Below are 16405 nucleotides of genomic sequence, written 5' to 3' on the forward strand. Positions count from 1 at the left end.
GGGCACTCAAAATTAATGCATACTTTTCATTTTAACCTCTCTCTCAGTTCTTTTTTGAACGCTGTTGTAGTCTTGGCCTTCACAACACCCTCCGACAAAGTTCCACAGGTTGACTGCGTTGTATGAAGAAATACTTCCTTTTGTTTGTTTTAAACCTGCTGCCTATTAATGTCACTTGGTGACCCCTAGTTCTTGGGTAAGTAAAGGTAAGTAACATTTCCTTATTTACTTTCTCCACACCAGTCATGATTTTATAGATCTCTATCATATCCCTCCTTAGTCGTCTCTTTTCCAAGCTGAAAAGTCAGTCTTATCAAGCCCTCCTTATATGGAAGCTGTTCCATATCCCAGTCATTTTTGTTGCCCCTTTCTGTACCTTTTCCAATTCCAATATACCTTTTTTGAGATGGGGCGACCACATCTGCCCGCAGTATTCAAGATGTGGGCGTACCATGGATTTATATAGAGGCAATATGATATTTTCTGTCTTATTATCTATATTGATATTTAAAATAAGAACATCCTGAGTATAAATAACCATGGGCTTCAAGAAAAATATTAACAAAGCTGGTTTGGAACAAGAGTGAAAAAAAGTTGGGAAAAAGGAAGGATTTCATTCTTTTCCTTGTTTAGTGGAAATAATTCAGTCCAAGAAAATTGTTTTCACATGTACCTGAAAACCTTTTTAATAAAAACCTCATTTTCTACATACAAGCTTATACTTTTCTATTAGAATGAAACCAATTTAGTAGAATGCAACTATTTACTTACGTACTATACTGGACCGTATATAACACTGAGCCATTATCCACTTTAACAGGAGCCCATCTCAATAAATTCTGATAATTATATGAGTAAATTGTCATATTCTGTGGTGCTGGTAACTGGAATGACGATTCTAAAATAGAGAAAAACATCAAAACAGTAAATAAAACGTTCAACACACAGTAACTACAGATTTGAAATCACCTTTCCTCACCTCCAAAATTCATGGCCACATATTTATACAGCTTTGCCACAAACTTGCGCCTTTTCCTCAACTGCTGCAGAACAAGAGACCTCCACATCATCTGTTTCCAAGTGTACTATGCACCAATGCCCGTACATCTCTATTACCCATTATTATTAATGTTTTCTGCACTATTGCCTAATACTAGATATAAGCTACAGTTTGCAGTTAAATCCAATATCCTGAAGGAAGGCTTTGGGAGAGGAAACTATAGGGGAAAAATTAAAATCACTATTTTTATTATAGGTGAAACTGACAGCACCACTCCAATATACAGGTTACCCAACACTTCCAGTTACAGAACCCTGAATCAGTTGTTTGTAACTTTGCCAAACTTTAATTGTTTGGGCTGAAATTTTCCATGCTGGGTGTCTGGCTCAGGCTGAATTTGTTGGAAAGTTTCAGGCAAAATGGTTCAGCCATTTTCAAAGACAAGATTAGGAAAAATTCATGCAGCCATTTTACTGAAAGCTCGAGTATCTCCATGCTTTGGAGCAGGCGAACTTTAAATTTGACAGGGGATGTCCTTTTGCTATTCTCATGAAAAAATGCCCAAATTTAGCCAAATTACAACCCTTTGAACCATCTCAGTGTTCACATGCTCAGCAGAGACTTATCAGAGTTCTGGACCTAAAAATCACAGAATCATAGGACTGGAAGGGACCTCGAGAGGTCATCTAGTCCAGTCCCCTGCACTCATGGCAGAACTAAATATTATCTAGACTATTCCTGACAAGCGTTTGTCTAACCTGCTTTTAAAAATCTCCAATGATGGAGATTCCACAACCTCCCTAGGCAATTTATTCCAGTGCTTAACCACCCTGACAGTTAGGAAGTTTTTCCTAGCGTCCAACCTAAACCTCCCTTGCTGCAAATTAAGCCCATTGCTTCTTGTCCTATCCTCAGAGGTTAAGAACAACAATTATTCACCCTCCTCCTTGCAACAACCTTTTATGTGCTTGAAAAGTGTTATGTCCCCTCTCAGTCTTCTCTTTTCCAGACTAAACAAACCCAAAATATCCATAGATACTGTCCACACTGAGCATGCTGCACTCCACAGCTACTGTGGTCAGGCCAGGCACCAGAACTGAGAGCAGGGAGATTGTGCTCAGTGGCCCTCCTGCTGGTGCCTAGGCTACACAGAAGAGGAAGGTGCCGGATTCAAATACACAGGGGATAACAGCCAGACTGGGGGTGGGGGAGAGGAGATTGGAACAAGTAGTCTGGTGAGGGAGAGACTTGAGACTGCGGGGCAGGGAGAGACTGGCATTGGAGCCTGGGGGACAGAGGGGAAGAAGAGAGAAACTGGGACTGGGAGCTAAGGGGCCACTGAGACTGGCTGGGCAAGAAGATTGGTGAGGGACAGCTCAAACAAAGAGATTAACTCAGGGGAGCCCAGAGCAGGAAACTAGGACTGGCTGATCAAGGAGACTGGGACTGGCTAGGCTTAGAGAATGGAACTGGGGTGAAGAAAAGATAGGACTAGAGAGTGGCAGGGGTCAAGCTTGTGGGGAACAGGCACACGGGTCTGTGACCATTAGAGAATACTCCTCTCCACAGCCTGGAATGGAATCCAAGATTCCCGAGTCTCACCAGTCCCCATCTGTGAAGAAATAGCTCTAAAACCCCGGCAAAGTGTGTGACTCATTCCCCTCTAGTGCTAGTCGCCATAGAAGGTGACATCAATTACTCTCTTAGCTCAAGTGACAGAGACATGTGTGATGGATCTTCAAGGTATTAGCACTGCTGATGACTAAGGCTAAGATTTTGTCATGGATATTTTTAGTAAAACTCAGGGACAGGTCACGGGCAATAATGAAAAAATTCACGGAAGCCGTGACCTGTCCCTGACTTTTACTAAAAATATCCATGACAAAATGAGAATCACAGAATATCAGGGTTGGAAGGGACCTCAGGAGGTCATCTAGTCCAACCCCCTGCTCAAAGCAGGGCCGATCCCCAATTAAATCATCCCAGCTAGGGCTTTGTCAAGCCTGACCTTAAAAACTTCTAAGGAAGGAGATTCCACCACCTCCCTAGGTAATGCATTCCAGTGTTTCACCACCCTCCTAGTGAAAAAGTTTTTCCTAATATCCAACCTAAATCTCCCCCACTGCAACTTGAGACCATTACTCCCTGTTCTGTCATCAGCTACCACTGAGAACAGTCTAGATCCATCCTCTTTGGAACCCCCTTTCAGGTAGTTGAAAGCAGCTATCAAATCCCCCCTCATTCTTCTCTTCCGTAGACTAAACATCCCCATTTCCCTCAGCCTCTCCTCATAACTCATGTGTTCCAGTCCCCTAATCATTTTTGTTGCCTTCCGCTGGACGCTTTCCAATTTTTTCACATCCTTCTTGTAGTGTGGGGCCCAAAACTGGACACAGTACTCCAGATGAGGCCTCACCAGTGTCGAATAGAGGGGAACGATCACATCCCTCAATCTGCTGGCAATGCCCCTACTTATACATCCCAAAATGCCATTAGCCTTCTTGGAAACAACGGCACACTGTTGACTCATATCCAGCTTCTCGTCCACTGTAACCCCTATGTCCTTTTCTGCAGAACTGCTGCCGAGCCATTCGGTCCCTAGTCTGTAGCGGTGCATGGGATTCTTCCGTCCTAAGTGCAGGACTCTGCACTTGTCCTTGTTGAACCTCATCAGACTTCTTTTGGCCCAATCCTCCAATTTGTCTAGGTCCCTCTGTATCCCATCCCTACCCTCCAGCATATCTACCTCTCCTCCTAGTTTAGTGTCATCTGCAAACTTGCTGAGGGTGCAATCCACACCATCCTCCAGATCATTTATGAAGGCTGGGCAGATGTGGGTGGGCTGGGAGCTGCAGGGTCCCCCTCAGCTGGGGATCCGAACTCGGGAGCTCTAGGGATCCCTCTTGCCCCCTATGGAGGTGGAGAGCTGTGGGGGTCTCTGTGTTGCCCATGGGGGTGGGGAGCATGGGGGGTCGCCCCTGCCACTGCTGGCAGCAGGGGACCCTGCAGCTCCCAACGAGCCCTGAAGTCACGGAGGTCTTTGGAAGTCACAGAATCCATGACTGAATCACAGCCCTACTGATGACCGATGGGGATGTCAATATGATGAAATTTGTTTTTTTTCAGTTTGCTTTTTTTTTTAAAAAAACAAACAAACAAACTAGGATGTTACACAAAAGAAAAACCACAACTACCCTAACGTTAAAAGAACATGAAGGTTGCAAACTTAAGCAAACAAAAGTTAGGAAATGGCAGACATAAGGTTGCTTGTGCAACCTTTAGTCAACCCTTTGTGCATTTATAATACAGTATTTAAGTATATGATCACATTCTATTTTTTCCAAAGGACTCTGCCTCAGTCAGTGCCCGTGCACCAGGCAGATCACCCTCATTCAGTGCACAAGAGAGACATGCTCTATGGATGAATCAGGGTTGTGCAGTGAAGGTGGCTATTATCTGTAGGACCCCTGCCTCATTTGCTGCAGAAGTTGGAAGTGTGATAAATGAGGCAGGGGACTGGCAGGAAGAGAAAGGGTGGTTTCATGGTTAAGGCAGTTGAACAGTGCTCTGGAGAACTGGATTCTGTCCCTGCCTCTGTCACCAAGTTCCCGAGTGGTGCTGGGCAAGTCACTTCATCTAAACTTTTCACAGGTGGTCACTAATTGTGTGTTCCTCATTTTCTGGGTGCCCAACTTGAGACTAGGGTCTGATCTGCAAAAGTGCTGAGCACTCACAGCTGCAAACTGAAGTCAATGGGTGAAGTGCTCTGGACATTAAGTACTCTGAAAAAATCAGGTCCTAGACATCTCAAATTGGGCACTCAAAATTAATGCATACTTTTCATTTTAACCTCTCTCTCAGTTCCCATCTGTAAACTGGAGATAATACCCCCTCTCACCTCTCAGCAGTATTGTGCAAATAAATTAATCTTTGTAAAGCACACAATGAATGCCACAGAAAAAACATAAAGAAATCAATAATTCTGTCTTCAGAGTAGAGGTTGAATAATGTGTAGTACACATGGCAGGGGTGGGCAAACTTTTTGGCCCGAGGGCCACATCGGGGTTGCTAAAGTATTTGGAGGGTCGGGCAGGGAAGGCTGTGCCTCTCCAAACAGCTGGCCCCTGCCACCTCTCGCCCCTGACTGCCCCCCTCAGAACTCCCGACCCATCCAACCCGCCCCCTGCTCCTTGTCCCCTCCACCCCCTCCCAGGACCCCACTCCCTATCCAACCCCCCTGCTCCCTGACTGTCCCGACCCCTATCCACACCCCCGCTCCCTGCCAGGCCCCCTGGGGCTCCCACACCTATCCAACCCCCCCGTTCCCCGTCCCCTGACTGCCACTCCCAGAACCTCTGTCCCATCCAACTGCCCCCTGACTGCCCCCCAGATCCCCCTGCCCCTTATCCAACCCCCCCGCTCCCCACCCCCTTACCGGCTGAAGCCAGTCGCGCCGCCCAGAGCATTGTGCCAGTGGCGCAGTGAGCTGAGGCTGCGGGGAAGGGAGGGAAAGCAGGGGAGGGGCTGGGGGCTAGCCGCCCCGGCTGGGAGCTCAAGACCCAGGCAGGACGGTCCTGTGGGCTGCATGTGGCCCACAGGCTGTAGTTTGCCCACCTCTGACATATGGCATGGGGCCACACTGGAACAGTAAGGAGAGAACATATTGAAGAGCTGGCTCCTTGAATGGGCACCGTCTATCCAGTGCACTGAATGAGGCAGGGTCCTCAGGGAAAAAAGTGTGATCATGTAATTAAAGACTGTATCATAATGCATATGCACAAAAGGGCCAAATTAATGTTGCACAGGCAACCTTAAATCTGGCATTTCCTAACTTTTGTGCGCTTGACTTTGTTTTTTACACTATTTAAGCACATTTACATCTTCTGATGAAAAGCATCATATAATAAAATAAAATATCTGGCTCCTATATAGCACTTTTCAGCTGTGGATCAGGTAGATGTTATTTATGGAGGATAGGTCCATCAATGGCTACTAGCCAAGAAGGTCATGGATACAACACCATGCTCTGGATGTCCCTAAACCTCTGATTGCGAGATGCTGGGACTGGACGTCAGGGGATGGATCACTTGATGATTGCCTTGTTCTGTTCATTCCCTTTGAGGTATGTGTTGCTTGGCTGCTGTCAGGAGATGGGGTGTTGGGCTGGATAGACCACTGGTCTGACCCAGTATGGCCATCCTTATATTCTTATTTTCCTAATATTTCGATCCCATATAAGCATCTAGCTTTCTAATTTGAATCAATGAAGATGGATTAAAGTATTGGAAGTTATAGTGGTCCCCAAGCATTGAGTTTTGTTCTGTATACAATGACAGATGGGATAAAAAACTGTCATACCTGGGCTCAATTAGCTTTTCATCTTTTCCCTCTCAATGCAATCTTGCAGTTGACTTGTTCACAGCATATGCAATGACGTTTATGCTTTTCAAAGGTTGTCTTCTCATTTGAATGTCAAAATATCAAACATCCATAGACTTACTCACAGATTCCAAGGACCACTGTGATCATCTAGTTTGAACTCCTGTATTAAGGCCACAGAACTTCCCAAAAATAATTCTTAGAAAGTATCTTTTAGAAAAACATCCAATTTTGATTGAAAAATAGTCAGTGATGGAGAATCCACCACAACCCTTGGTAAATTATTCAATGGTTAATTACCCTCACTGTCAAAAACGTATGCCTTATTTCCAGTCTGAATTTGTCTAGCTTCAACTTCCAGACATTGCACTCTGTTACACCTTTCTCTGCTGGACTGAAGAACCCATTATTAAATATTTGTTTCCCACATCGGTGCTTCTAGATTGTAATCAAGTCATCCCTTCACCTTATCTTCATTGCTAAATAGATTGAGCTCCTTAAGTCTGTCAGTATATAAATCATGTTTTCTAATTCTTTAATCATGCTTGTGACTAATATACCTAATATGTATTTGACAATTTCAGAGCTGTATTAATTTTTATTTTATTTCAAAAACTGTTTTCAATAAATATTTTATATTGATCCAGGGGAGATCACGTGTTTTATTTTGGTTATATCTTGCCATAACCTTTCTAATGACAATGTACTAAAGAGCATAATTTTTGTGAGGATGTATGTTTGAAACCAAAATAACAATAAAACTATTGAAAATCCCATATGATTGCATAACACCCCGTATAGTAGGCCAGTTCCCATAAGGTAAGTTACGTTGTGCCTATTTATACTTCTTCTAAAATTCCAGTTAGAGGTTTTATTATTCACTTCCTGTCTTCAATTTGTATTTTATTACATGTGGGCAACATGATTCAAGCTGGGTACCACTCCAGAAATGGCTCCAGAGGTAGCTCATCAAAATTTGAAAATCAGTTTGGGGTCTTTTGGGATAAAGAAATGCTATGCAAATTATTAATCTCACATTCATATAGTCACTTAGGCTTTGTCTACGTTTAAAGCATTATAGCAGCACATTTGCAGCGCTGCAGCTGAGTCAGCGTAGCACTTCAATGCAGAGTCTAGACACTCACTACAGCTACAGGAGGGGTTCTCCTGTTGCTGTAGTCCAGGGGTCGGCAACATATGGCACACGTGCCAAAGACGGCATGCGAGCTGATTTTTAATGGCACGCTGCTGCCTGCCGGGTCCCAGCCGCCAGCCCCGCTCAGCCCGCTGCCGAACCCAGGCTGGGACCCCAGCAGGCAGCAGTGTGCCATTAAAAATCCTCCCCCCTCTCCGCGTGGGGGCAGGGTGAAGAAGCTTGGTCCTGTCGGCTGCTGCTGCAGGGCAGGCAAGGTCCCCCCTCCCACGCCTCTTCCCCCGCTATGCTGGGTTCCTGCCCCTCCTCCTCTCCCTCCCTGCTGCCCATCAGCTGATGGTGAGGGAGGGGGAGAAGCAGAGCTGCAGCACGCTTGCTGCCCCGGGGAGGAGGCGGAGATGGGGGCGGGGCCATGGGGACGGGGCCTTGGGGACGGGGTGGGGGGTGTGTGTGGAATCAGGGCATATCCCCTCCAGCCCCCTGCCGTGAGCCGCTCTGGGCAGGGGGCTCAGGGTGCGGGCTAGCCCCCTGCCCTGACCCCTGCACCCCCCCTCACATGCCTCCAGCCCTCTGCCCTGACCTCTGCATCCCCACGACCCCAGCCCTGACTCCAGCCCCCCGCCATACCCCATGCCCTGACTCCTGCACCCTCCTCACATGCCCCCAGCCCTCTGCCCTGACTCCTGCACCCCCCCACATACCCAGCCCCCCCACACCCCATGCCCTGACTCTTGCACCCCCCACATTCCCACCCCCAACCCTCACACCAAACGGGAGCTCCTGCATCCCCCACACTTTCCCACCTGCACCCCTCGCACCAAATGGGAGCTGCCCAGGTAAGCACTCCACACCCAAACCTCCTGCCCCAACCCTGAGCCCCCTCCCTCATTCTAGCTCCTGGGCAGACCCTACACCCCAACCCCCAGCCTGCTCCTTCACCCCCAGCCCTGTGCTCAGTGCACTCCCACCCTCAGCTCAGTGCAGTGGGGGGGGGGGGGGAGGGAGAGAATGGGCTAGAACCATGGAGAAGGTAGGTACCCACTCTATGTGGGCAGGGCCAGGATCCCAGACCGGCAGTGGGCTGAGCGTGGCCAGCAGCCGCTGCCGGTCTAGGGTTCTGGCTGCCGGCCCCTTGCCAGCCGGGGTCCCGGCTGCAGGCCCCGTTCAGCCTGCTGCCGGCCTAGGTGAATGGAACCCCAGGCTGGCAGCGGGCTGAGCAGGCCAGCAGCTTAAGATCAGCATTTTAATTTAATTTTACATGAAGCTTCTTAAACATTTTGAAAACCTTGTTTACTTTACATACAACAATAGTTTAGTTATATAATATATAGACTTATAGAGGGAGACCTTCTAAAAAACATTAAAATGTATTACTGGCATACAAAACTTTAATTTAAAGTGAATAAATGAAGACTTGGCACACCACTTCTGAAAGATTGCCGACCCCTGCTGTAGTCAATGCACCTCCCCGAGAGGCAGTAGCTATGTCGATGGGAGAATTCTTCCATTGACCTAGGCCAGGTCTACAGCAGGAAATTAAGCTGGCATAACTACATTGCTCAGAGGTGTGAAATATCCACACCCCTGAGCAATGCAGTTAAGCCAATCGAACTCCTAGTGTAGACATGCTAGGTTGATGGGAGAATTCTTTCATCGACATCGCTGCCGCCTCTCGGGGAGGTGGAGTACCTATGCCAGGAGAAGCTCTCCATCAGCACAGACAGTCTTCAGAGAAAAAATAGTTATAAAAACCTATTAGGCTTGCTAACAATTAGCATTTTTCCACAGCACTTTGAAGAAATTGCGAAGTACAATACAACCTGTACAAAGTGTGTTGTAAAACAATTCTCATCCAGTTTTAATGAAGTTCCAATAACTTTGTGTAACACGCCAAATGGTCCCATTAGTCAGGAACTTTTAGCATATTAGTGTAAGAAGCCCTTCTTTAAAATAAATAATAATGATTCCTTAGTGCCCAATCTCACAGCAATACCCCAGAGTACATTTTTCCTGGTGACGTTAACCACAAAACTTGCCTATAGGGCCTCTGGTACGTATAGAATTTTACAACATGGCCATTTTTGCAAGTTTAAAAAGACAACACTGCAAAACCAGGCAAATACAGGGGAAAAACGTCTTTGACATAACTGCAGTTCACTTATGTCATCAGTATAGCACACCCTGAGCAGACATGCCAAACGTGCGGGAAAAAAAATGCAGAAATTGGGCTTGTTTTTGGCTTAATTGGCTTGTGAATTGCTTGTTGGCTAGTTTTTGGCTTGTAGCTTGTTGGGCTTGTAGCTTCTTCTTTTGACCGGCTCCCGGCAAGCAGGGGCAAGGGGGGTGGGGAAGAGAGTCACAGGTGCACAGTGGGCCCACCACAGACCCAGATTGCATGCCCCAGGGGGATCTAGTCACAGTGCGTTGGGGTTTTTAGGGATTGGCTTGTTTTGGCCTTGTTCTGAAATAGGATTAACTAGATTTCTGGCTTACTGTGAAAGTCGGGGTGCTTATTTACCGCTTGAAAGTTGGCAACTGTGACTCTGGGGAATCATGCACAATATGAACTCACCATCCGTGGCAGGGCTGGCTGTCATAAAATCAATGAAAAGTGAGTTTTAAATGGTGTTCACAGCATAGTTACATTTGCTATTTAGTATATATTTCTAAGGTTGCTGAGAATCCTTTGCTTAAATATAAAGAGCAAACTTTTCTTGAATCATGGTACCATGCAAATTCCTGAATACTTGAACAGCTAGAGCTCACTATTGGTCTGAGGCACATGGCAGAGTATCTTGTATAACAGCTAAGTCACTTAGCCACCCATATGAGGTAACTAGTTCTACAAGATAGGTGACAATTCAAGAATGCTGATGGTGTGAAATGCACATTCTAAATTTTTTTCTGGACTGTTACTGAATTAACAAAAGAGGAAGGAAATTAGTTCATTTTTCCCTGACACTGGGTTCGCATACTGCTGGTATGAAGCAACACCACTATTCAGAAGCAGGACTGTCCCAGACAGTAGGCTCAGAAATGACTATTTTAATCAAAACTTTTAACTTGACAGTTGATACATAGTAAGAGGTCATTTCTATACATGAGTCTTCTGAGCTTTGTGCCAAATAAGGTGGGTGTAATTTTCAGAGTGGATAAAAACGGATTGGGGAGTGGGGGGAGAAAAATATTTTTTATTTAAATTGAATTTTTTTGATTTCGATATTTAAATTATTTCTGCTTAAAAATAAACCTATTTAAAATGAAATTTGAATTTAATGTACAACAAATTAAGGCCCAAATCTCTTAACATTTAAATAAAAACTAAATATGCTGAATCCATGAGTCTCTATTAAAAAAACCCCTCTGAATTAGAGTTACAGGGGATGCTCTTCTATATAAAGAATCAGGGGGAAAACATCTAACTTTTGAGGTCAAACTTTATAAATATGGCACAATACGTATGTACTGTATTAAGGGCTCGATCCTGTGGGGGACCCAGGGGCTGTGCTACTGTGTGCAACAGACTGGCAAAGTTATCATAGAGAGCCAGCCTCTGACTCCAGGAGACATCATCATGTATCTCATCAGGACCATCCACTGACCCCCACCTGGGTGGTCTCCTACTCCTGTTTTATAGCTTCTCCCTACCTCAGCTCCGATTGGCTCAGTTATCAAATTATTATTATTTATGACTCCACCCACCATGAAAACGTACTCTCCCGTTCATGGAAAAACGCTGAAGTTTATGTATGCAAAACATTTAGGGGTGTTTTAATAAATTGTATATGTTGTTTTCTGGGTTTAATTAAATTCAAATCATCATCCTAATGCAGCTTGACACAAATCATGAGCAAAAAGTTAATTATCTAGTAAATAAGCAATATATCATTTACCATTTTCTAACTACTAAAAATGTACAATTAATAAGAATCTGAAAATATTAAGTTATATAAATTGCTTAAATAAAAGTATATAGGAGGGTATACTCTAACTCAGGGGTTTTCAAACATTTTTCTGGCAACCCAGTTGAAGAAAATTGTTGATGCCCGTGACCCAAAGGAGCTGGAGATGAGGGGTTTGGGAGGGGCTCAGGACTGGGGCAGGGCTCTGGGTGCAGGCTCTGGGGTGGGGCCGGAGATGAGGAGTTTGAGGTGCACTGATTTAAATTGCTTTAATTTTCATTTAAATCTGCAGTACTTTATTATAACAACCTTTTCATTTCCATGGAATTGATCATTTTATGTTTAGCATTTTCTTTTCTTTTTTTTAAAAAAATACAAGGTTATTAAAATATCATTCCAAGCATCCAGTAGTTAAGTCTTCTTGAAAAAGGAATGTCTGAAGAGAGTTCAATTTAATTTAGATTGCAAGATGCTGCAGACAAGAAACCTTGACTTGCCATATGTTTGTAATGTGTCAGACCCACATTTGGTGTCATTTTAACATAACTTTTCTCTCAGAAAAAGGAGCATTTACCAAGGAAGGAACAAGTTATTTGTTTCTGGACTTCAGAAACTTCTGATATAGCCCAGATACTTTGAGGAAAACAATAAATCTTTAATTGTAATTCCCCATGTTCACCATTGAGAACACTAAAGATACTAGAAGATATATAAGAATAAGTGAATGTAAGAGTAAAAAAGAGAGGGTTTTGGGTAATAGTTAAGGTTGGAGTTTAGGTTTGAAGTAAGTACTCCAACATTATATCACCTGGCAGTACATCCATCAAAATAGGACAGTCTAATTCTAGTTCTTTATTTCAGACAGATCATGAACTTGATCATGAAGTAAAATAATCACCTTTGAAAAGCAATAACTCAAAGTGCAGTCAGATTTAGGCAGTGGCACAAAATGGAAATTCAGGAGTCAGAAATCTATGCAACATAATTAGGCAGAGTTCAATTTTTATTTTTTGAAAATTTCAGTAATATAGATGTAAAGCTTTTTTTGAATTTTCAATTTAAATTTTCATAATTGCAGAAAATTATGAGATGGGGTCAGAAAATAGTTATTTAATGACAGACATTGATTCAAAAAGTTAAAGCTGTTAAACTTTAAAACTGTAAAAACAAACTGTCAACATCACACCAAAAATATACAAAGTAAATATCCTCAAATCAAACTAATAATTTCTCAAACAGCGTTTCCCCTACTTTGCCTATCTGTAAATTTCAATTATTATTGAGGGAAATATTTTTTGTTGGTTTGTGTTTATATGCTGAAATCAATGTTTGACATTTACTGATAAAAATCCAATTCTTCCAACCCTAAACATAATCGTTAAATTCCATTTTTTACTTTTATGTTCTTTCAGAACTAGAATTTATCCACATTTAAACACTGTAACAAAGTTTCAATAGCAAATTTTCATGTATCTAACTGCTCACACAAAAAAACTGTTTTAAACTACAAGTTTTGCAATTGCATAGCAAGCTAAGGGGGCACATGCCGAACAGCAAATTATTGCTAAATGGAACTGGTTCCATGGAACACTGTAAAGGAAAACACCCAGCTCAGATGACTGAATTTAATCATCTAACTGAAAATCAAATTGATTTCTCAAACTGTACAATCAATTTTGTAAGGACTCTTCCTTCTCATTTTATTTGGACTAGCATAATACATGTTTTGGAATAAAAGGTGAATCTGGTTTACATTACCCATATTTACTGGAGATACAGGAAAAGACACCATAATAGGCCCATATTACACAGTGAAGTCCAGTACCTTGCCCACTTTGGTTTATATTGTAAAAGCGGCCTCACTATATTATCCCAGGTCTCAATTTCTGTGGCCCTTAATGATCATTATTCAAATTTTAGTATCTGATAACTCACACACAAAACAAAAAATAACCAAAGATCCAAAGAACAAATAAACGATCACCTATACAAAACTGCCTCTAATTTCAAAGAGTATTTTCTGGTTTTGTTTACTACAGTCTGAGATTGTGAAGAATGCAACTGCAAATCAACTGGATTAAAAACATCCCAAATTAATAAATGCAAAATAAGTCTGCCAGCCATTATTGAAACAGATGAGGGCCCCCTCCCCACGGAAAGAGATACAGTTAAAAACAAACATACAGAAAAATACACCCACAGCACAGACAAACACAGCTATAAGTATAAAACAGAACAATGAATTTCATAGGCGAGACAAACACCATTTTAAATGGCCCTTTTGTGCATCTGTTTTGCATTCATCTGAGTCACCATATGTTACATATTATTCAAGTATTGCTACACTGTATTAAAGCACGAAACGTCAGATCAATGAGTTCCTTTCCAGCATTTAAATTTCGTTGATTTTTTCTATCAATTTGAATATCAGAACACAGGTTTGTGTCTCAAAATGTATCCAACACTTAGCCTGCTAGCATTTTTAATAAAGCAAAATTACATCTGGGAAGCATGGGATAGCTGGCAGGCAAACTAATAATACACTCCTCTCACTTTCTAGCTTCTAACCATGAGGATACTGGAACAGCTAGCAGCAAGGCAAGAGTTGCAACAGGAGTTTCCACACCTGATACTGGGATAACCAGGTGGCACACTGTGACGTAACATAAGTAAGAATGACTTACTTCCATTAAGAAAAGGAGTACTTGTGGCACCTTAGAGACTAACCAATTTATTTGAGCATAAGCTTTCGTGAGCTACAGCTCACTTCATCGGATGCGTATACTCAAATAAATTGGTTAGTCTCTAAGGTGCCACAAGTACTCCTTTTCTTTTTGCGAATACAGACTAACACGGCTGCTACTCTGAAACCTGTCATTACTTCCATTAGTAAAATCTTTACAGACAAGTTGAAATCCAAAGAGATATATAGCTTAGACATATTTAAAAAAAAAACCGTAGAAAGGGAAAAAAGGCCTATCTACCACAGAAGGCCTGGCTCTACTATAGTTTTAGAGCAGCAAAAATCCAGTCCCCAGCTACAAGCACTGCGTATCACTGTGTATATAGACGGAGCATTTTTATGAATTAGCAAGTGTCAAGACATTATCGGGGAAGAGAATTGCCTGTAGTGTATACGAAATACAGTAACGCATTTTAAAACCAGCAATTAAGTTTGAAAATAAAAATAAAGGCGAGCGATGTCCCCAGAACATACATCCCCCCGCCCGCCCTCCAAAGGATTTCCCCTAGGCGTGAACTGAAAATCAAGGGAGACTTTTGCTCACCTTAACACATCTCTGGCTTCATCTATCGGTTTGCTCAGGGAAATGCGTCCCCAGGGGCTTTCCCACTAACCACTGTCTGAAACCCCCCGAGGGGCGCTCTCACCCCAGCGCTGGGGCACCCCACACCCCTAAGCAGCCCCCCCAAGCCGCAAGCCAAGGAATCGCCCCAGGCAGATCGCTACTGAGGGCTGGTTTCCCGGGGACCAGGGACTCTGCAGCAACACAAGCCCCCCGCCCCTTGCCCTGTCCGGCCCCCTCGCGGCAAGGGCCCGCGCACAGCCCCGGGCGCCCCACGGCACCTACCTGCGGCAGGGGGCTCGGGCAGGCTCAGCAGCAGCAGGCAGAGGAGCAGCGCGGCGCCGGGGCGCGGCATGGCCGAGGCCGGGGGGGCTGTTGTAGACCGAGGAGCGGGGCTCTGCCGTTCACACGCCCCGGGCCCGCCGCCACCCCAGCTCCGTCTGGCTGGCTCCGAGCCCGGGCGGGTCACCGCCCGGCTGCTTCTCCGCAATGTGCGTGCAGCGCCCGGGGCCAACCCCTTCCCGGACCTCCGGCCCACGTGCGGGTCGGGGCGGCGGCCAGCGGCGCTCCTGGGCAGGGAGGAGCCGCGGCGGGACTGGGAGCCCGGGCCCCGGGGCGGCTCGGCCCAGCGCCCCCTTGGCAAAGCCGGGGACCCCCGCGCGGGCTGCTCAGACGCAGCCGGCGGCGCGGCAGGGGGAGCGGGGCGCTCAAGGGCTCCCGCCCCCACCGGTGACGCGGCAGCGGAGCCTGGGCCGGGCCGGGCCGGGCCGGGCTGTTCCCGCGGGAGGTGCTGCCGCTGCCCGCCCGCCCCCGACCGTCGCCTAATAACCCCCTGCAGGCGGGGGCCCGCGCGGGCCCCTGCTGCACAACAGCCCCTCCCCGCCCCCGGCCTGTGGTGGCTGCGAGAAGCCGCGGCCTTGCGGGACTTCCTGGTGCGTCAGCTACCACAGCCCTCGCCCTCAGCCCGGCCCGGGGGCGGGGGAGCCTGGGACCCAGCGAGCCGCAGGGACACACCCAGCTTGCCGGGCTGGGCCACTCATTGTCAGTAACCCGCGTCAGTCACGCTCCGGACAAACCCAGCTCCGGTGGGGCTGAGCCCTTTGGGAAAATGACCCTGCCCGCGAGGAAAAGCACCGAGGCCTCCTGGTGCATTTTTGCCTGGTTACTTGCTTGCTAATTGTGGTTGCAGTATTCCTGGAGGGCTGGTAACCCTAAACTTAATTCTCTTCCTGGTTTACAGTTGCAGCTGATGAAGTGAGCTGTAGCTCACGAAAGCTTATGCTCAAATAAATTAGTTAGTCTATAAGGTGCCACAAGTACTCCTTTTCTTTTTGCGAATCCAGACTAACACGGCTGCTACTCTGAAACCTGGTTTATAGAGACACCCAGCCAAACTCCTGCTCTTAAGGCCGAGGCTCCCAGCCAGCGCACTAGACTACAGTGCCTCTCCTTTTATTAAACAATAAAAATGTGTGAGGGAATTTTGCTCAAAGTTTACAGAAAAGTTCATCTTTAGACTAAAACCAAGCATGGGGAATTATAGTATGAACATGTGAAAGCAGGTGGTGATAGAATAGAAGTCTGAATAGTAAGTTCAATAACAATAGTGTTTACAAGGTATTGTTTTATATTATAGCACACCATATTATCCTGTAAGATGAGAAAA

At 45.2% G+C, this 16405-nt stretch overlaps 1 protein-coding gene across 2 annotated transcripts in view; it reads right to left on the reverse strand.

The window, feature by feature from the left end:
* Positions 1-15700, reverse strand: part of IFNGR2 (interferon gamma receptor 2) — a 40239-nt gene extending 24539 nt beyond the window's left edge. The window contains exons 1-2 of one of the 2 annotated variants that reach the window (XM_027826045.3): positions 15025-15700; positions 772-898 (exon numbers count right to left, since the gene is read on the reverse strand). In XM_027826045.3, coding sequence (XP_027681846.1) covers positions 772-898; positions 15025-15094 — 197 coding nt within the window. In that variant the 5' untranslated portion in view covers positions 15095-15700. The remainder of the gene's footprint in view (positions 1-771; positions 899-15024) is intronic. The other variant, XM_027826046.3, reaches the window with a different exon arrangement.
* Between the last annotated feature and the right edge of the window lie 705 nt (positions 15701-16405).

Source organism: Chelonia mydas, chromosome 1 (genome assembly GCF_015237465.2).
Source record: "Chelonia mydas isolate rCheMyd1 chromosome 1, rCheMyd1.pri.v2, whole genome shotgun sequence".
NCBI classification, from domain to species: Eukaryota; Metazoa; Chordata; order Testudines; family Cheloniidae; genus Chelonia; species Chelonia mydas.